This window comes from Crassostrea angulata, chromosome 5, assembly GCF_025612915.1.
Source record: "Crassostrea angulata isolate pt1a10 chromosome 5, ASM2561291v2, whole genome shotgun sequence".
Classification (NCBI taxonomy): domain Eukaryota; kingdom Metazoa; phylum Mollusca; class Bivalvia; order Ostreida; family Ostreidae; genus Magallana; species Magallana angulata.
Window position 1 is genome coordinate 46,581,605 of NC_069115.1, and position 23,243 is coordinate 46,604,847.

The 23,243-nt window shown below is 31.8% G+C and overlaps 1 protein-coding gene across 2 annotated transcripts; it reads left to right on the top strand.

Annotated features, from left to right (window-relative positions):
• The first annotated feature begins 678 nt into the window (after nucleotides 1-678).
• LOC128182822 (uncharacterized) lies at nucleotides 679-22,917 on the top strand. Of its 2 annotated transcripts, none has more exons than XM_052851575.1 (7): nucleotides 679-956; nucleotides 18,117-18,167; nucleotides 18,306-18,662; nucleotides 18,798-19,145; nucleotides 19,872-20,003; nucleotides 21,205-21,304; nucleotides 22,413-22,917. In XM_052851575.1, exons 1-7 carry the CDS (start codon nucleotides 914-916, stop codon nucleotides 22,687-22,689), a joined length of 1,308 nt encoding a protein of 435 aa, XP_052707535.1. In that variant the 5' UTR covers nucleotides 679-913; the 3' UTR covers nucleotides 22,690-22,917. The 2 variants fall into 2 exon arrangements, with proteins under 2 accessions (XP_052707535.1, XP_052707534.1); XM_052851574.1 differs by having other exon boundaries at nucleotides 681-956; nucleotides 21,199-21,304; nucleotides 22,413-22,914.
• The last annotated feature ends 326 nt before the right edge of the window (nucleotides 22,918-23,243 follow it).

Consider the following 23,243-nt stretch of genomic DNA (forward strand, 5'->3'; position numbering starts at 1 on the left):
ATACTTTCAACCACGTGTAAAGTGGTTGAACACGAACGATACCTCTGGTTTGAATATCATCGTTTAGTTTAAATAACCTTTAGATGATGGAATAAGACATATATCTTAATAAATTTTCATGTTTTACAATAAATCAAGGTAGGATGTGATATGAAAAATGACCAGTATTTACGTATTTTGAGAATATTATCCGAACACTTATACTTCCGCTCGAAATTTGACAGGAACTGAACAAATCTCGGTAAAGTCTCGTGAACTTTCATTCGAGCACTTCTGGATTTATTACATACTTAGCAATAATAAAGAAAACATTCTGAACACATTTGCAGGGATGTGTGTGAGTTCCTAAGAACGACGTCTTATTCTAACATTAACTATAATCTAAAAAGATTAACTTTCATATATTGTTACACACACAAAATAATGGATGCTTTTGGAAGTACCACATTACAAAAAAGTACGAAATATCTTTCAAACTTGAAAGGGGGTTGAGGATAGGGTGGTTGTTAAATTATATCACGCAAGGGTCTTTGTATTTTATCAAACCTTTTAAATCTTTGTTGATTTTTTGTGCCATAGGTTCTATTCAAATGAATAGAGAAATACCCATGAGGTGGATTGTGTAACCGTTCTATTCAATGACTATGATAATGCAGTTTTCAATGAATGGAACTTTATTTGACGTGTATTATTAATCCTTGTTAAAGGTCACATGATTGGTGTTTAAATGTAGACCAGTCGCAATAAACATAATTTTGAACTACATAAAGTAATGGAATGCGTATTTGGAACGGAAAGTGAGATCTGAACGACTGATTTGCTGGAATGAATGTATGAACGTTAAGGAATTTCACAAAATTAAATTTTGTGAAGATTTTAAACCAGTCTTAACCTTATCACATGTACAAAAAAGATGCAGCTGTTTGTCGCCATTCTTCTCATCTCTTTTGCAAAAGGTCAGTTTTTTTTATTTCACGAATTGATGAAATCATTAATGCAAACTTTTAAAGTTTTGGTGATTGCAGTAAACCAAATGGAAAGCAGTTAGAGTAATTAACTTTTAGTTGTCAAAAGGCTAGTTGGTAATGGTTATATTTAAGCTATGCAAATACGGTCTCCTTACGAAAAAAAGCTCTGTTTAAAAGCAAACGAAAACTCTAAAATATGAGTATGAATGTTTTTTTCACTTGATTATAGTTTCAAGATAAAATATACTTGCAACACTCTGCCGGATAATTATGCCATTGCCAAGGTGGCATTTTTGCACCCGCTTAAGATTCAATATAGTGTACAAATCTATTTATACCAAACAAAAGACCAAAGCCTAAAATAGTTTAAAACCCCTTTAAATTGTTATTTATATATCTCATCTGCCAACAGTGAGTGATAAAGATATACATAAAGTACAAGGGAATCCCCTATAATGAAGCTCCATCTCTGCTGCTCTAAAGCTCCATGTTTCGTTTTACAAACAGGCGGAAACTTAGTCGGGACTAAATTTAGGTTTAAATCTACGCCTACTAATGGGTAGGCGTCAGTTCTTAGTCTGTGTACAAAACTGGCGAGGGTTTTGTTTCTAAGGCTAAATAAACAGAGAATTTTAATTTTCGGGTTATTTTACGTATTATTAAGGAAAACACTCGCATTTATTGAAATATTTGTACATGTACGTATAACTTAAAATACCTACTGTTCGATAACTGTTCCTATTTCTAAATAAATTAAGATTTAACCAATTTTGAAAAATAATGGGCTTAACTTATTAAATGTATGTACAATGAAATATACATTACTACTCGTCAATGAAATTTACCTTAAGTATGAAGAATTAAAGATGGTATACCCCGATAAATGATCTAAACACAATAATTAAAAAAGATGCTATAATTCTAAATCAAACATGTATTACACAACAAGATAGATGCATGTATATAAGTACGAATAGCTTATTGATCTTTCAATAAGATCAAAAAGCCCCCTTAAGCATAGACTAGAATTTAATGTTTCTAATCAAATTTGCACCTATGAAACGAAACTGGTTTCAAAATATTGAGAATACGCTTTTAAATAGGAGCAACTCAAAATGTTTACATTGTAATTTTTCCATCTGTGTGGCTGTATGTTCTTTACCTATATTACTTACAATTTTACAATACATATGCATTCTCTTTTTCTTTACTCCTTTACAAAACATTATGAACTCTACATGTTATTTGAATGTCTATGAACTCGCATTTAGATACAATCAATTTTTGTTTGTTAAAATATTTCTTTAAAATATGTTTCAGATTGCAGAGTGTGTATTAATTTTAGGTCTATTGACTAGCGTTTGTTAAGGTTCTTGAAGATTCAAAAATTGCACATGCACACCTCCTTGAATATTTGGAAATCAAATTCATAAATCTTATTAATTTTCTAGGAATAAGTGATCAATTGCGTTCATATTTAACATCGATTATAAATCTCTTAAATTAGGTATGGTTTACTATCAATGATCTTTGTGCATATGCCTATGTGTCGATTATTTTTACTCATTTAATTGAATTCATCTTTAATTACTTCATAATTCAGAATAGTTGTGCTCTCGTTGTCGACTTGCAATACAAAAGACGTTGCTTTAGCAGTTTTACAACAGTGTTCATCATATACAAATTAAACTAGCTAGCATTTGGATACACCCCACCTCAATAACCCAAAAGCAGATAGGGAAAAAATAAGTCTCAAATGTACTTGTTAAAACTGCAAAGATGGAAATGTCTTATCCGGAGAGGGATAGGGAATTTTTTGATGCCTTTTCTATTAAACTGTTCGAATCCTTTTATTTATTCAACTTCCTTCAAATTGGTACGGGGTTCTTAGATGACTGCTTTTAGATCTATATTTTAATCAAGATACTGTATGCAGGGTGTTTTTTTTCGTCCTGTGTAATTTTCGCCCTTCTACACTTTCAGTTTCGCTCTCTCGTGAGTTGGTACTTCATTACTTAATATTAGACTTTGAAAATCTACAAGTCCTAAATTCGCCCGCTGACAATGAGGGTTATATGGTTGAATATTAAACGGGGCGAATAATTCCCTGTATACAGAATATATTACTTTCAATCCCCCGACCCCCGAAAAAAAACCCAATTAATTGAAAAAACCAAAAACAGGAAAGGGAGTAGGGGAGACCCTGGCCTCAAATGTTGATAATTCCTGTGTTGTTAATTGTAGACAAACTCTTTCAAAACTATATTATCATTTGAATCGCCGAAAATCAAGAATCGTTTCCAAGTCATTGTTTACATTCTTTCAATACTGGAACAGAGGATGGAACTTTTCTGCCCTCTGTAGACATAGACAAGGTTCATGTGATATTTATACAGTAATAATTTAGATTTCAGTTGGTTGCTGTTTAACTCATGGTCATATCATTTTCTATAAATACATGTAATATTGTGATATCATAAAAAAGAATCAAGCCTTATCCCATCATATGAAAGTGTCTAAATATCTATATGAAGCATTACTTACCATTCTGCATATGTACTGAACCCTGCCCCTGCATTCTAGAAATATTTGAATTTTACACGAATATTGGAGTTAATTTCTATGCATTGTTTCGATCAATTAATATGTACAATATTATGCCTCAATATCGTCAACAATACATTTAATTGTCACAGTCATAAATTTGGTTTCTGAAACTTCTTCTTATATGTGCCTCTTTCATATCAACTGTAGCCTACATGTATTTTTTAAATATTTTATTATGTTTAGAAGTGTATATCCATTTGTTCTACCTTCATTAATATACACTCTTATGAACAACTTGAAATATGCACATTCAGTTGTATAGCATACTAGTTATATGTGTACTTTCGAGTACATGTGCTATAAATGGGAAATATGTGCATATCGTATTTTGTTTTGCTTTGAGGCTTTGATTATATGTGGTGGATCAATTGTCCAATTCATAATTCATGTACCCGAAAGTACGCATGTTATACTTTACCATTGAATGTGCATAGTTCAAGTTGTTCATAAATTTTTATAAATGATAGTAGAACAAATGCCTATACACTTCTTAACATAATGAAATTTTTATAGAAAACAATTAAAGAGACAGTGCAGCTGAAAACACATGTGTGAATAACTTCAGATTTACCTATTGTATAGTTAGGAAAAAAGAAATAACGTTTATTGTAATAGTTGAAATACATGAAAATCCCTTTCACATACTTAATTAACGTAATTATGAGCTTCCGGGAATTCAAGGGTCGTACAAACCGGAATAATCTTATATCGTTTATTTGTACCACGTGGACTTTGATTGACAGTAATTAAAACGTGCTGAAAACTACAAGATCTTCGTCCCACTACGGTTATCATGAAAAGCGAGGTTAAAGCGATTCTCTAAATGAAACACATCCTTACTTACTCGATAATTTATAAATGGTTCACCAATTTAGGTTCATTTTAAAATGAAAAGACATAAATATGTCAAATAACCCTTCAAGGGGCCTCATTTATGAAAATAAATTTAGGTTGTAGCAACTTCTATGATAAACACGAAAAATACATGCTTACAAAATAAAAATTGTGGTTATATTAAAAACTTTGAACAGTTATTACCAATGAGAAGTAGAAAAGACATATTTTTATCAACAAACCAACAAACCTGTCCAGGAAATTCTTCGCGAGCCCTGCATGTGTTTTGCTTACAGTAAATACGCATGCGTAATAGTATAGAAGGCTGAACCCCGAACACGTTGCGATGTATTTATGTGATATGTTATAAGTAATTATCAATTTTAATGAAATAATTAGATTTATTGCATGGAGAACTTTATTTTTTTCTGAAAGTTTATACATTCATGAGTAGTACAAAAATACCGAACCCGATCGGAAATTTTTTTCAAGTCGGTGTTTTGATAAGATCCGCCGTACTGTCTCTTTAATATGAAAGAGGCATATATAAGAGGTTTTCAGAAACTAAATATATGACAATTGAATGCATTGTAGATGATATTGAGGCACAATGCTATATATTAATTGAACGAAACAATGCATAGAAATTAACTCCAACGTTCGTGTAAACTTCAAATATTTATAGAATGCAGGGACAGAGTACAGTAGATATGCCCGCATACGTTTGCAGAATGATAAGTCATGCTTCATATAGATATTTAGACACTTTCAGATGCTGGGATAAGGCTTGATTTTTTTTATCATATAACTATATATTATTTATAGACAATAGTATGGCCATGAGTAAAACAGCAACCAACTGAAATCGAAAATATCTACAGTAATTATAACATATACATAAACTTTGTCCATGTCTACAGAAGGAAGAAAAGTTCCATACTCTGTTTCAATATTGAAAGAATGTAGACAATGGCACGGAAACGATTCTTTTTTTTCTGCGATTCAAATGATAATAGTTTTGAAAGATATTGTCAACAATTAACAATATACAGGACTTATCAACATTTGAGGCCGGGGTCTCCCCAACTCCCTTTCCTGTTTTTTGGTTTAATCGATTGATTGTTTTGTTTTGGGGGTGTTTTTTTTGGGGTGGGGGGTGGGGGTTGAATGATTGATATATACTATATACAGAGAATTATTCGCCCTCGTTTAATTTTCAATCATTTCACCCTCGTTATCAGCGGGCCAATTTAAGACTTGTTAATTTTCACTGTCTAATATTAAGTAGCTTAAATAACAATCATGACTGGGCGAATTCACAACATAGCGAAACTGTTTGCAAGTGTAGAAGGGTGGAAATTACACGGGACGAAAATAACCCTGTATACAGTATCTTGAATAAAATATAGATAAAAAACCAGTCATCTAAGAACACCCTACATTTTGAAGAAAGATTTATAAATAAAAGGTTTCTAAAAGTTTAATGGAAAAGGCATCTAAAAAATCCCCTGTCCCCCTCCGGATAAGACATTTTGCATCTTAGCGGTTTTAACAAGTACATTTGATACTTATTTTTCACCATCTGCATTTGGGTTATTGGGGTGGTGGTGTATACAATTGTTAATATAACTAGACTCTTGTAGCAAAAGCAACAAAAAGGTCTTCCGTTTTGATATACATGTATCAATTTAACTGTAAGACATTGCTTCTCTCACATAGAAAAAAAAGTGGATATGATAATTATTGTGAATGATATATCCAGACGTTATTTACATGTAAAACATCGAGAATGAAAAAGAAATCAATTTTTGAAGTACTTTCTGTGACGACTGGAAGTAACGCCGAACTAAACAAAAATGTTAACCATTTGTACAATCATATGTCAATCTTTCCTCAAAGTTTTGTTGTTCACGTCTCTGCCAAGATCTCTTTGAAACAATATTTTTTGTCTCGGGACCGAAACGGACGAACGAAAGTGATTAATAAAAACAAAAGCTGGTATTTCTCATACATTTGCTTAATGTACATCACTGTTTATCAGGCTAGATGAAATTCCAAGAAAGTCAAATAAACTTGTTAAAAACAGGATTTGTTTGAACCCTTCCGGTAGGAACCGGAAGTGACAGTTGACAAAATTAAATCCGTTAAACACATCCCCAATCAAAATTCTATCAATCATGAAAGATTCGTGTCTCAATCACTTACAATGACGAAAATCTCGCGGACATCAAATTTGTAAAAAGGAAAGCTACATAGAGATATTTGAGATATCTCACCGGAAGTAAAATTTATTTGCCAATTTAACATTATATAGATGACATATGTAAGATTGTATACTGATATTTTCATTTTATGTAAAATGAACAAAACAAATTTTTGAAGTGCTTCCGGTGACGCCGAACAAAACAAAATAGTGTATACACATGTACATTCATAGGTCTATCATCCAACAAAGTTTGATCGTTCAAGTCGTTACCGTTTTTGAGATCTCCAGGAATCAAGGTTTTTTGTCTCGGGACAGGAAACGGACAAACGGTAGTGCTCAATGTAAATTGTAATTAATATTTTTTTTGTACTTGCCCTTTCTACTTAATTTTTCATCGACTTCACTACAAATATCAAAGGAAAACAGTTAAACTGATAAACAGCTTTATTTGTTTGAACTCTTCGTGTGTGGACCGAAAGTGACGGAAGACAAAACGAAACCGGTTAAACACATCTTCAATCAAATGTCTATTATCCATGAAAGTTTTGTGCTTTGATCACTTATAGTTTCTGAGATCTTGTTTGTACAAAACGTGTTTCAAAAAAGCTACCATAGATTTATACTTATATATTTATTTTATGGAAAAGGAATTTTATGCGAAAAAGTAGTTATTTTTGAAGTGCTTCCAGTGACTACCGAAAGTTACGACGAACAAAACAAAATAGTGTGAACACATCTACAGCTATATGTTTATCATCCCTCAAAGTTTGGATGTTCAAGTCTTTACCGTTTCTGAGATCTTGTTGATACAAGCTTTTTCAACGCGGGACAGGAAACGGACAAACGGAAGTGCTCAATCTAAATTGTATTTAATATTTCTTGTATACTTGCCCTTTGTACTTCATTTCTCATCCAGCACACTACAAATATCAATGGAAAAAAGTTGAACTGATAAACAGCTCGATTTGTTTGAACTCTTCCTGTGTGGACCGGAAGTGACGGAAGAAAAAATAAACACATCTTCAATCAAATGTCTACCATCCATGAAAGTTTTTGGGCTTGATCATTAATACTTTCGAGATATCATGGGTACGAAATGTGTTTCAAAGTTTCTGAGATCTCGTTTGTACAAAATGTGTTTCAAGAAAGCTACCTGAGATATTTGAGATATCTTACCGAAAGTAGAATTTTTTTGTTAATATAACATCGCATGCAAAACCTATGTATAGATTTATACTTATATATTTATTCTATGGAAAAGGAATTTAATGCGTAACAGTTATTATTTTTGAAGTGCTTCTGGTGACGACCGGAAGTTATGACGAACAAAAAAAATAGTTTAAACACATCTACAACTATAGGTCTATCATCCCACAAAGTTTGGATGCTCAAGTCTTTATCGATTTTGAGATCTCGAGGTGACAAGCTTTTTCAACGCGGGACAGGAAACGGACGACCGGAAATGATTTTTGACAAAATGAAAAAAAACGCCTATAGATATTGTCATTATCTTTCATGCCAGAAAATATCACAAAAATCTGTCCAACCATCTCTGAGAAATCTTGTGGACAAAAAAAAAGGGAAAAAAAAATAATAAAAAACATTACAATCACTATAAGGTATTCCGTTGGAAACGGAAGACCTTAATAAGTCTAGATGAATGTGTAAATAATGCACACGGTTGTAAAACTGCTAAAACAACGCGTTTGTATTGCAAGTCGACAACTTTGAAATAAAAAATAACATCCCTTGATATACATACATCTTAAATATGAAGAAAAAAACTATCATGAATTCAAGTAAATAAAGATCAATTCCGTTCAATGATACAAATAAACAGCACATATGCATACGCACGAAGGTCATTGATAGTACTTGTAAACCATACCTATTTAAAAGAATTACAATCGATGTTTAATATGAAGACAATTGATCACTTAATCCTAGAATTAATACGATTTATGAATTTGATTTCCGAAAGTTCAAGGAGGTTTGCATGTGAAATTTTTGAACTTCAAGAACCTTGACATACGCTTGTCAATATATCTAAAACTGATACACACTCTGCACGATTCTAAAACATACTTTTAAGTAATTTGTTAACAAAAATTGATTGTACATGTATCAAAATGCGAGTTCAAAAACATTTAAAAAACATATAGCTTTCATACTGTTTTGTAAAGATACTAGGAATAAAAAAATGAAAATGAGAATGTATACGTGTTGTAAAGTTGTAAGTAATATAGGTAGAGAATAAACAACTACACACAAGGACAAATTAAAACTGAAAACGTTTTGCGTTGCTCATATTCAAAGGAGTATTCTCAATATTTTGAAATCAGTTTCATAGGTTCAAATTTGATTAGAAACATTAAATTCTAGTCTATGCTTACTGAGTATGGATCTAATAATCAATAATCGATTCCTACTTATATATACATCTATCTTGTTTAATTTAAAATTATAGCATTTTTTAAATTATTGTGTTTATATCATTTATCAGGGTATACTTATCTTTAATTCTTCATACTTAAAGTAGATTTCATTAACGTGTAGTAATCTTATGTATATTACATGCGTTAAATAAGGTAAGCCCATTATTTATCAAATTGATTTAATCTTTATTTAGAAATAGGAAGAGTCATCGAACAATAGGTATTTTTTAAAGTTCTACGTACATGTACAAATATTTCAATAAATGAGAATATTTACCTTAATAACACGTAAAACAAACCAAAAATTTAAATTCTTTGTTTATTTTGCCTTAAAAACAAAACTCTTGCCATTTTTGTGCACAGACTAAGGACTTTCCACCTTTTTGTGAAACGCAACTTAGTCTGGTTTTGAGGTTTAATCCCTGATTTAGTCCGGACTAAGCTTACGCCTGGACGTAGGTCTTTTTGAGAAACAGGCCCAAGAGGTTGTGAGTTCAAGCGCCGGCTGGGTCAGAGATGGAGCTCCATTATTGTGAATTTCCCTGTGCATTATGTTTATCTCTATCCTTTCCTTTAGGCAGGTATATGTCAATTTGAGAGCTATTGCAATGTTTGATATATATATATATATATATATATATATATATATATATATATATATATACCATTTTTGAATAAGTTTTCTCGTTATGTCACAAATGAGATAATTTTATTACTATGCCCCGAAAATTGCTGAATCACACAGGAAACAGTTATATTGCCCTCCCGGAAACAGTTATATTTCACAGGAAATAGTTATATTGCCCTCCCGAAACTGTAATATCACCATCGCGTGCACGAATTCTGCATATTAATTACGTCGGGTTCGAAATTCAACGAGCCAGTTGCTAAGCAAACGTAAACATATCCGCGAATTTTAAACATGTCAGGCCAAATCTGCGGTTGGTTCATCTAAAATCAGATGAACTCGATAGTTCAATTGATGAAAAAAATTCGGCAAATACGACAAAAGTGATAAACTCAAGCGTGAGTGTTTTAAAAATATTTGCCTCTGCCTTGTGAATTAAATAAATATGTTGATAACCCGAGTTTGATTTGTTTAAAATAAAAAAATAAGTCCAATGCTCAAACAACTTTTATCTATAGCGCTTTCGCCCTACCGGGCTCTTCAGTAGATTTAAAAACAAAGTAAGCAAGAACATTATGACGCCAATCTCGTGACGTTAGGTAGGCAACGTTATACAAACAAACTGTTGAAGACGTGATTATGACGTCAAAACATAGTGACGTCAAAACATTATACAGTGCATAAAAAGAGTCAACACAATTATAATGATAAAAGTCCAGTGTCTTTTGTACATAATTATATACATGTATATATATGCAGATGTTAAAAATACAAAATATTAAGAATTTAACTTAGGTTTTAACAGTTTAACAAAATGATTTTCTTTAGCTTTACGCAATTGTTCATTGTTTTCGTTCACTTTATAAAAAGGGAAAATATAAAACATTCCCTTTCCGCATATATCGAAATGGCCGCTGCATGGTGTGTTCCTCACAGATGGGTCTCTAATCTGCATGCTGCTTGTGGACGCGCACTCTATCTGCGACTTTGGTTCCAGTTTGTCCTATATAGTTGTCACCACAAGTAGGGCACGTCATGCAGTAAATCAGGTTCTTGGATTTGCAATTCATTGTTGAATTAACGTTGAAATGCATACCGTTCTTGAACATTATGGATGGGCCGGTTTGTAGAAAAGGACATGTCCCGCATCGTGGATCCTCGCATTTAGATACAGTTGGTGTTACGGGGTTTGAAGTGAATTTGGCTTTGGTAAGAATGTTCTTCAGATTTGGAGGTTGCCGTCTGCTGTGAAGAATATCATTAGGCTGGATCAGTTCTTGTAAGTTTTCTGATTGTTGTAGAATAGGGAAAAACTATTTGGCTGATTTAAACATGTTGCGATTCCTCGGGTTGTGGGTGAGAACAAAGGGAATTTTGGTATTGCTTTCCTCACGTTGTTTAATTGATCTAATTTCTGCAATTGGTGTTTCTGTCGCCTTGCGTATTGCTGATTCGATGAGCTGTATAGGATATTTTTGTCTGGTAAGAAATGTTTTAAGTTCGGACAGTCTTGTTTTCCTCCGTTCTTCATCTACACCGATGGTACAGATTCGCCGGGCCATATTAAAAGGGATGTTTCGTTTTGTATGAGAAGGATGACATGAATCAAAAATCAAATATTGGTGAGAATCTGTCTTTTTGTAGAAAAGATCCGTAGTAATTTTCATTCCATCTTTTATCACTAAAATGTCCAAAAAGGGTAATTCTTTTTCACTAATTTCTATTGTAAATTGTAGGCTGTCATGTAGAGAATAAGGAATTTTGTGGAAATTTTGTAAGTCGTCCAGTGATTTTGTCCAAAAAATGAAACAATCGTCTAGGTAGCGTTTCCAGTTGTTTTTGATGTATAGGGCATTTTCTTCTCCAAAGATGTTTTTCACTCTAAAGTAAGCTTTTCTTCGAGGTAACCAAGAACCAAATTGGCGTAAGTGGGGGCGACCTTTGTTCCCATGGCTGTTTCTTTTGTCTGTAGAAAATATTTGTCATCAAAGAAAAAATGATTATTTTCCAGCACGAGTGTAATTCCCTCAAGAATAAATTCTTTCGAAAATCTTGTTTGTAGAATGCTTTCATTTTTGTTTATCCAGTAGTCAATGGCCTCAACGCCAGGTTGTGAGGTATGTTTGTATATAAACTAGTTACATCGAAACTCACTAGATGTGTATTATCTTTGATGGTATTTGGTATATGATTTAAAAAGTCCATGTCATCCCGAATATAGCTCGGTATTAATTTACAGAGCGGTTTAAGTATAATGTCTAGGAAATTGCTAAGTCTTTGTGTTGGATAGGAAGGACCAGCCACGATTGGACGAAGTTTCAAGTCTGTTGGACGCGGTACTTTAATATAAGGTTCACATAAGTTTTGTATTCCAGTTTGAATTTGTTTCGACTTGTGGATTTTTGGTAAACCGTAAAAGTTCTTGCTTACTTTGTTTTTAAATCTGCTGAAGAGCCCGGTAGGGCGAAAGCGCTATAGATAAAAGCTGTTTGAGCATTGGACTTATTTTTTGTGTTTATTCATCCCCTGTACCAAGAAAAAGGATTTATTGAATATATATATATATATATATTGAAACACAATAAAATCCACAGTGGTCGGCGAGTTATAGATAAAAATTAAATAAGAAAACACGAAAAACGTTCAATATAGCTTAAGCGCTTTCATTTTAAAATCTTCAGAAGCTATATATATATATATATATATATATATATATATATATATATATATATATATATATATATATATATATATATATATATATATATAGGGTTGGTCTGTCATTTAGGGACGCGGGTTATTAGAGGGACGATGTAAATGTATTTGGTGTAGGGAATACTACATGACTGTACTAATCTCTTTACACTTTTTAGCTCACTGAGACGGAGTCGGGGCAGCTTATGCTATACCCCCGGTGTCGGCGTTCGAACCATGTAATAGTGTTGTTGCAGGTCCCGTATCTAAATTATTATTTGTCCTATCTTCACTAAACTTGCATGGATGATGCATCTGGACCTACTTATGGTCTAATAAACAGGGATGTTGAAACAGGACTATGAATAACAGCTGCTTGAAAAGGTTAATGTTTTTGGAGCAGGTTAAATTTTTTTGAGCAGGTGCCCGTTGATAGCCCCTTGAAGTTACTGCTGGTCGTAACTTCACCAAACTTGCATGGATAGTGCGTATATTGATGAACTGACAGGCTTGATACTGAATTTTAACTAAAGGTTTCGGATGCTGGAGGAGGTTAAGTTTTTTAAGCTGTTTTAAGTTTTTGGAGCAGGTGCCCTCTAATGATTATTATTATTATCTTGGTTTGCACTGGTCCTAGCCTAACTAAACTTGCATGGATTGTGCGTCTTATGATACTAATACTATTGACAGACATGAATGCTGAATCAGAGCCATAGGTTTCGGGTGCCGAATGAGGTTAAGGTTTGATAGAGAATAGTACTTTTTTAAACATGCATGGTTGAATAACTAAGATATAATTTATATGAATCGCAGAAGTAGCTTTAGATACAGAGCCTGTTCTCCATTATCAAGGATGCTAAAAAAAACCCTCCTCCCCTACTCAAACTTGCTTGATAGATGTGTTTGTTGTTAAATTATATAATATGATTCCTTTAATATAGTATGATATGATACACTATTGTATGATTTGATACAATATTTATCCAATAATATTATATTGTGAAAAATTGTATGATACAATATATGATATTGTATCAACTTATTTTGATATATTGATATGATATTGTATCCTATGGTATTGTTATATAAACTATTGTATTTTATGATACGATACTGTATGATATAATTTTTTTATATTCTTGTATCGCATAACAATGTATCAAATGATACTGTAATATATAAAATTATATCATATGATATAATAGTATGTTACATAATTATAATATTTATCATATGATATTGTATTGTATAATATAAATTGTAGTATATAATATATTTTGAGTCGCATAAGGTTGTATCATATGCTTTTGTAGTATGATATATATAGATTATTACGTGGCAATTTTAATATCGCAATCTATATTAGCACGAGGTTGCGGTATATCAGCCGAGAGCCGTCAGACTAGAGGGCTGATATAAAACGACCGAGGACTAATATAGGATCCGATATAAAAATTGTTATGATTTTTATATCATATACTTATAGAAAATATTAAAGAAACAATAAAAAACATCATGTGATGAATGATTATTGTTAACAAATCGCTCCGTGTCTATATATTCCATCTCTGATAAATTTCTATGAAATTTTTGCGCCAGCTGTTTGAAAACCAGGTTTAAGTCGACGTGACTTTTTGACGTCATACTCGGAGATTGGAGTTGAACGACGCAGACCGAACTCTACGTCATAATAGTCGATGATGAACGAAAAGGGGTGTGATATAAAATCCGAAGATAGCCGGAGAGGGGTGTGATATATAGAGGATATCTATATTGTGCGATTTTATACTTGCTTTATCCAAAGAGTTGAAATGGTGTATATATCCGCGAGGATTGCCGAGCGAATATAACCATTTCAACTCGTTGGACAAAGCAAATATAAAATCACATAATTAAAGATGTTCTATTTATATCATACAATTTGTTTATATCATGAAGCTTTTGAAACAGTCCTTATATGACCCGAATTGATTTTTTTCAAAGATTAAAAACGATGATGCAACGTTGTATTATGCGGTTATTGTGACCTTGCGCAATACAATTTAGAACGTCATTTCTGAGATAAATCTAACTGTTTTTATGTAAAGTTTCACTGAAATAAACCTTTAAATAATTCTTTAGCTCTAAATATTTTTTCTTAGAGCTTATTCACTTGATTAATGGGAAATACTGATCAGAGGACTTGAATAATTAAGTATGTTGACATACACAAAGTTGGGAATGCTCGTTAGTTTGAATTGACTCGAACGAGGAAGAGTTGTTGATGTTTTATAAAACAGACACTTGCCCAATGATTCGAAATCGAAAAAAGTGATTATGGATGCTTACTGGCGGTGGAATAAAAGTCTTAATAAACATTTTTTCGGTAAGTTCTTGTATATTAACACAACCAGTACGCTCTATTTTCATCGCGTCGTCAGGATGAACTCTTTGATAGTTAGCATAAATTGAAAGTGGGAAGGAGGCTAAACTTATAAATAAAATCTTGACAAAGAAGAAAAAAGGGTCTTTTGGGTACGGTCATGTATTAATTTGCAAATTAATTGTTGGGGGGGGGGGGCGCTAAGCCCTCACCCCCCGGTTCCGACGCCTGTGCTACGCAGTTATGTGTTTTCCGTCATATTTGTAATTTATATCTTTGACAAAATCTATTTAATATTAATTTTTGTAGTAGATATAGTTATGTTGAAAGTACTAGCAAATCTTTGAAAATAGGTCACTGAAGCGTTAAAGCGAGGGTCTGTGTCAAAAATAGTTCGACATATGATAAACGATCTTGGGTCAAACCACACTACAGTATCCATGAATATCCAAGATCATTTTCTATATTATATACTATAATAAAGGTGGTCTCATACAGGTAATGTCACATAAAGATGATTCCTAGTCTCGGTGAGCGTTGTAAAATGTGATTTCCTATGTTTAAAGCTTAAGGAAGAAGTTCTTCTTGTTATCAAACATACTTCTAATAATAAGAAATTCATAAAAGTTTGACACAGTAAAGAAGATCATATAAACAAATGATTCTATCAGTTTAATCAAATTTGACGTCCTTGTTTCGCATAAAGGTCAAGTCAAGGTCTTTACCTCTTTCCTCAACGTAAAGGATAATAAAAATAAATGCAGTACATTATTGCAGTTATGTAGACATCTGTTTAAGATATGATGATTCTATTCTTCAATGAAATGATAGGATATCAGAATGTCTATCAGTTATACTACTAAATTGGAAAAAATATTGAAACTAAAATTGATATTGCTTACCCCGCATTTTTTTATGCTTCCAATATTAAAATATTTCTAAGTTTTACAAATAATTATGACTTCATATAAAGATATAAATTGGCAAAAATATAGACCATTTAATAAGAAAGAAAAACTGATTTTAGCGATATTTTTTCACACAAATCAATGTATAGAATGGGCGCTTAAAAAGCTTTTAAAAATGCAATTTGTTAGGCAAATCTTATTTTAAAGACAAAATCGAACCCAAGTATTATATCATTAGTTCACATTTGTTAAAAATCCAACAATTATGTTATTGTTTTAAAAATGCTAAAACAGACTCATTTATCTACAGTAATTCTAAATTGCGAAACGTGATATTTTCCTACGCCAATATTCCGCCAAATATATAGTTTTTCTTAGATTTTAAACATTGATTACTATTTCTACGCCAAAGCTGTATGATAGTTAATCAGAAAGAAAAATATACTATTTTGATTTCCTTTCATATTGATTTAATGGACAATTCACCAAACGTTTGACAAGTCGAAAACCAGAAAAGACTCATTCCTAAAAGAGACTACATGCAGCTGAAAACACATACGTGAATAACTTCAGATTTACCCATTGTTTCGTTAGGAAATAAGAAATAACGATGATTGTAACAGTTGAAATAGATAAAAATCCCTTTCACGTACCTAATTAATGTAATTATGAGCTTCCGAAAATTTAAGAATCGTACAAACCGGAATAATCTTATATCGTTTATTTGTACCACGTGGATTTTGATTGACAATAATTGACACGTGCTGAAAACTAAAAGATATTCGCCCGACTCCGATCATCGTGGTATACGAGGTAAAAAGGAATCTCTAAACGGAACACATGATCACTTTCTCGATAATCTATGAATGGTTTTCCAATTTCGTTTCATTTTAAAATGAACAGACATTAATTAATGAGTCAAATAACCCCTCAAGGGGCCTCACTTACAAAAATGAATTTAGCTTCTAGTCAACTCCTATGATAAGCACTGAAAATACATGCTTACAAAATAATAATTGTGTTTATTTAAAACTTTGAACAACTATTACATGGGAGAAGTAGATAAGACATATTTTTATCAACAAACATGTACAGGAGAATCTTCGCGAGTCCTGAATGTGTTTTGTTTACAGTAAATACGCATGCGCAATAGTATAGAAGGCTGACCCCGCAACCCGTTGCAATGTAATAATGTGACAGGTTATACGTAATTATTAATTCTAATGAAATAATTATAATTTTTTAATGGAGAACTTTGTAATTTTCTGAAAATTTATACATTCATGAGTAGTACAAAAATACCGAAACCGATCGGAACATTTTTTCAAGTCGTTTTTTTGATAAGATGCGCCGTAATGGTTCTTTAAATAATCAACAGGATACTTGAACAAATAATTTAATGCCCGACATACAGTAAAAGACACTTTGTAACAATTTTGCTTTTAAAAGTCATGCATAAATGCCTACTCAGAAGATAATTTATATCTGTTGATATTTTCCAATCAAGATTTAAATGTTTCTTTAGTTGCTGCTCTTTAGAGAATTGGAAATTCATTTATGACCGTAAATAGACTGAGTAACTTATAAACCCTAAGTGATGTAAATGAAATCACATTATATGTATATTTTTCTTATTGCTTATTTTAATTTTTAAAAGACAGTTTCACGGTTTTGATAAATGTATTCATATGCATGGGTCTGCAGAATAATTATAGAAACACCCATCACGAAAAATTTTAACAGTTAAAAAAAAAACAAAATGAACATATGTTCCAATGAAATTCATATATTCGTTTTATTTCAAAATCGTTTATCAATCGGGAGATATATATAAATCTTACATTGTAATTCCCGCCTTCCTTTTATATTCTTCTGTAAAGAAGAATAATCGAAGCAGTTCTTCGTTATAGACATACATGTGATTATTTATCTAAGTATATACAACGTCGTTTAACACATACAGCAAATATCCACTACTAGTTAATGTCTAAAAAAAAAAGTAACAGTTCAGTATATATGCATCAATTGTTTTTAGTTCAGTGAGTCCGTAATTTATATATCATGTACGTCATTAAAAGTTTTGTAAATGTATTCCTTTAATAAAACTCCCTGGACGATTCAGCATATGAGTCGAAGGGGATTTAATTCAGAATGTGTTCTTTGATACGTCTATGATACAACAAATAAACTAATTACAGATAAGATATATACATGTACCAAGGAAAAAAGCTCTATTAAATACATACAAGTATCTTAATCTAAACTTAGCTTTGTTGAATTCGCGATTGATCCACAGGTTTTTGAAAAGTGCAGTTAACAAAACTTAAACGAATACCAGAAAACAAAAGCTTAATATAAAATTTCCTATATTAATAAGTAGCATACTCATTTTTTTAAATCAGAATTTTAAATTGTTTATTCATACACTCATAACTGGTAAAATGAAATAAAATATATTTATCTGCAACTTTCAGGGGTTGCTGGTCAGTTGAGTTTTTGCGCTCAGTCTTCCTCGCCTCTTCCGGGTAAGAAAAGTATGCAAATAGAGAAATATTTGTATGTTTGTAAAAATTACTTTAAATTTCAGCAATTATTTTAAATCAATTATGTTTTTATAATTTATTTGTCATGTACCTATATTGTTGTACCATTTGCTTTAACAGTGGCCACCATGTGCAAACCGACTTCAATCTTCGGTAATCACGTTGTGATTGACGTCACTGAAGCAGGGGAGAGAATGGTGGATGGTATCAATGTTTGTACCTGTTACCTCACCCCTGTTATAACCAAAGAGAAAGCTAGACTTTACGTACTCAAACAGAGTTCCCTGGAACCTGGTTATAATGGCTGTGGATCTAGAATCGATGTTATCATCGACAGTACGCAAGAATCTGGAATGAATCGAAATGTGTGTTTTTTGAATGGAAATGTGGAGCTAAAAAATAACACTGTTGGAAATATCTCATTTGTTAAAGAGTTTTATCCAAACGACGACAGATACTGCATTGGCCTGCGATCAGGTAAATCTACTTTGAAATGTCGAAATTATCATTTACTCAAAATATGATACATATTGACGAATTTATCAATGAATATGTTGTGTCACATTTTTAAAGATATATAAATTATTTTATTATTCTTTCATGTTTACCTAGATGATTCTAGTGCCCGGTTACAAGTACAATGCTTTGCTCCAGGAGAGGAAACGTCTTTTCTGACATCCTTAGCACCAGTTTCTACCACCAAGGAAACAGTTGAGTCCATTAGAACATCAACGAAAGAAATTTACAATTTACCAACACAGTCAGCTACAAATATTGCTCAAAATCTGAAGACAACGTTGTCCGTCACAATGGCAGAAAAAATACCTACTGAAATGTCAACCCAATCATCAACAACTGCATCTCCTGAACCAACATCCACATTTCCATCAGAAGCTGCATCACCAAATCCAATAACACCATTGACAACTTCTTTACCTGGAACAACTCAAACAACAGCGTGTTTGTTAATCAATGAACTCTGTGCCAGATGATTATGGCATTGCCAAGGTGGCATTTTCGCACCCGTCTCAGCTGCATGTATCGAAGAATTCAAATATGCATTATGATAGATTATTACTTTAAGAGTTTATTACCACCTTTGTTGTTTAGGTATTCCACCTGTCAGGTGAGATATTTACCTTTATGAAATAAATTCCTACAGGAAAATATTTTTCCCTCAGGAAAAAACAATTTTCCTTCAGGATATTTGAAATTTAAATTCCAGTAAGATTTGAACATAGGATTTTTAAAATCTACCTGTCGAATTCAATTTCCTACAGGAAATCCCTTTCTCCTTTCATAGAAAATATGATTCCAGTTTGATTTTAAGAAACATCTGTAGGAAATTAGATATAGGCGAGACACAGTAAAAACACAGTAAAAACACAGTAAAAACAAATGTGGCAATTATACTTTAAAGCCAAAGGTCTATCATTTAGTATATGGATTTTTACGAAACTGCGTCTTAAGCGGGGGGCAAAATGCAACGCTGGTACTGGCATACTTATCCTGCACAATGTTAATGTTAAAATCAAATTTGTTCTGAAAGCAATTTTTTGACACTAAGCTTGCATAGAGTGAGAAGAATTCACACATTTTAAATGAAATATTTTCAGATACAGGGAGTAAAAATACAGTATTGTATTATTGCAGCAAGCCTAATTCTTCTTAGTATTTTTTTTTTAGTTTTTACCACTGAGATAACAACTAAGTCCATTGGAACACTAGGTAAAGAAACACAAAGTTCACAAAAACAACCATCTACAACGATTGGTCATATTCCAAAGACAACGCCTGTCACAAATAAAGAGCAATTGGGTAAAAAAGACATTAAATAAATTTACACTTGAATTAACCATAACCAGCAACAATTATATTATTACTACATTTTTTTCTTATAAATGACAAAACAGAACCAGCAACAACTAGGCACATAGCATTGTTTTTGAAAGGGGGAACGTGCTCATCCAAAAAATCTTGACAAGCCAAAAAAAAGGGAAAACAGGAAATTAACAACTTTTCTAAAAGCGTGACAAATCCTTACCCGTTAGGGGGGCGTACTCTACCTTTACATATAACTGTTAATCTCCTTTCTTTCATTTCAATCCTGTTCATGCTAACCTAAAAGTGGGAGAGGGAGCAACTTCATGTCAATTCACTTTTTATATAGTCAATTTGAGAAAAATATCCTTCTCTACCCCCTCTGATGCTACGTGCCTGACTATAACATCTACCTTAAAACATCATAACTATTATCAACAATGATAATAACTTTAATGACAACCTCATAATCTCCATCAATAACTACATCGCTATATACAGCACCGACTTTTTCATCCAATTAAATATCGCCATTGCCTACCTTTACTCCTGCTAAAATATCAACCCAATTATTAACAATTACATGAAAACCAACACAATCACCAACAACTACACTCCTCTGAACATTTACCATTTAATCAACACCTACAAAACAAAACATTCAACAACTAACTACAACTACTAAAAATACAACCTAATCATCGACAACTACAACTTCTTAAACATTAACTCAATCACCAAGAACATTGCACAACTGATAATATAACACCACACTTATCAACAAATACAACTGCTAAACTATTAACCCAATTATAAATTCATTAAACCAAAATAGGGCAAAAACTCAGTTAACAACAAAAACATCTATTTCATGTCAACACAAAGATCAACAAGAACCAGTACTGAAGCATCAATACGATGTTCAACAAATGCAACTTCTATAATAACAGCGCCATCTTCATAAACAGTTACATTACTAAAAACATTAACACAATTGGCAACTTCCTTACTTGGCAATACGTATACGCAAAACAATGTTCAAATGAGATTTTCCCTAAAATAGTATTATTGACATAAAGCTTGCTATTACTTAGTAAAATAATTACTTATACATTATAAATATTATGAACAATATAATCAAAAATGTAAATTAGAGGTAAAAAACAAACATTTATCAACGGCATATTTTCAGATACAGGTAGTGAAAATGCAGCGATCATTGCAACAAGTGTAATACTTCCTGTGATATTTTTCGTTCTGTTAGTATTGGCTCTGATGATTTTTCTACGACGAAAAAGGTAACTTTCATATAGTCATTTTTAAAAATTGATATAATTCTAAACCGAGATATTTTAGAATTATTTCGCTTATCAGCGGCTGAGTGGTATATATTACTACATGTAGTGAGGTGAAAGGGACTAACAATTTAGGGGTTTGATATTGAAAAGTTCTTCGAAGGGTAGATGTAAGCTTAAATGATAGTTTTATTTTTAATTTTTAGTAATACTGAAACCAGTGAGAGCCATAGAGAAACCATAAAATGTTAGGGTGACTTAATTTTGTATTGGAATATCATTCACAAAACTTTCAAGAAAAAATGAAGGCTGTAACCTATTGGTTTAAAAAATGCTAATGAATTGGTAAATATATAAGTTTAATTATACCCTAACTCCATGTGGTACTTTATAGGATCTGGGTGTCGAATAAAACATTTACATAAAAGTTGATTGAAACAATTAAGTTAATTCAAAGCATAATTGAACTTGGTCAAACGGGTGATAATTTGAGATCCATTAATTATTCATGGAAAAAGAACGTACTTATGAAAAGTTGGGATACAACAATTTTTGAAATCATCAGTTAATCGATTTTTCCAGTAAAATCATTTATGAGAAAATGATTTGTTTTTATTGTCATTTTTTTCACTTATGAGAAAATGATGACCGACTTTTAGTGTCAAGAAATTCTTCCCTCTCCTCATTTTCGAACTATATCTGATACAAGTAAATACAAATGTAGATGTCTAGAGAGTTTGTAGCTTTAAAAGAAACTATACGTATCTGTGTAATTTTGTACAAACTCGTTTAACTTTTAATATTTAATATAAAGAGTTTATTTGTCTTTCAACAAACATGACTCTGGAGGGGCATGTACAATCTAATTTTATATATTGAATTTCAAAATGAATGTGTTATTCTTTTGCAAATTAAGTAGATTTTATTTTTTATTTGTGGACAAAACTTATAATTGCATTTGTTTTATAGGTTTCTCTATTTCTTCCATTTGATATAGAAAGGCTGGCTGGCTTCTTTGGTCAAAGATAATAAAGACTTGGTTAAGTAAATCAAGTGCCTCTTGTTATCAAAACTAGCTATCAAATAATTTCGTATTTTGTTACTTTTTCAGACGAAATTCTTCTCAAAATATAAGTAAGCAAAAGTATATACCTTCTGTTGACAAACTTGTGCAAGAGTCAGCAAAAGAAAATAGAGACATTCTCAATGTTTGCCATTCCAAGAAAGACAGTATCTACGATACTATTGAAGATGAAGAAGGCTACCTAAAGAGTTTCCCTGTAAGAAAAATTTGTAATCTACCATATACAAAATCCCCCACTTCGCTTGTTCCATCTAAGGAAGAGGATGAAAATATCAGTAATGCATATTTATATATTTTGGAATAACTTTGCGCAATCTTATATTGTCTGAAAAATATTTTGTTTTATTCAGTTTCCATGATGCTATTAGTGAAATGAAAATTACTGAATTTGATAAGACGTTAAGTTTTAGTTAGTCTATTTATGAATCTTACTGTGTTAATTGTTTTATTATCAAATACATGAACCTGTATCAAAAATGAAATTTAAAATATAAAATAGTTTAGATATTTTGTCGATAATTTGAAATAAAGTTAAAAGAATATTTTTAAGACGAACTTGTTCATTTGGGTTTTTTTAATTTTATATGTAAAACCACATCTTTTTCATGAAAACAACTTTTTGGAGGTTTCTTAAAAACTATTGATGTTCCTTACTTAGAGTTTATATTTTCTGGTAAATAAAACACAAACTGTCAAGTTTTACAAAGATATGTGGTCGTGTAGTAAAATAATGACGCTTCAATAAACCTGTTCATTCAAAAATATACACTGTAGGACTAAGTTTATAATTCAACAAACTGGAAATCCTCTAGATCTTGAGGCTCCTTTCTTAATTTATTCGATTTAATTGTGTCAAAA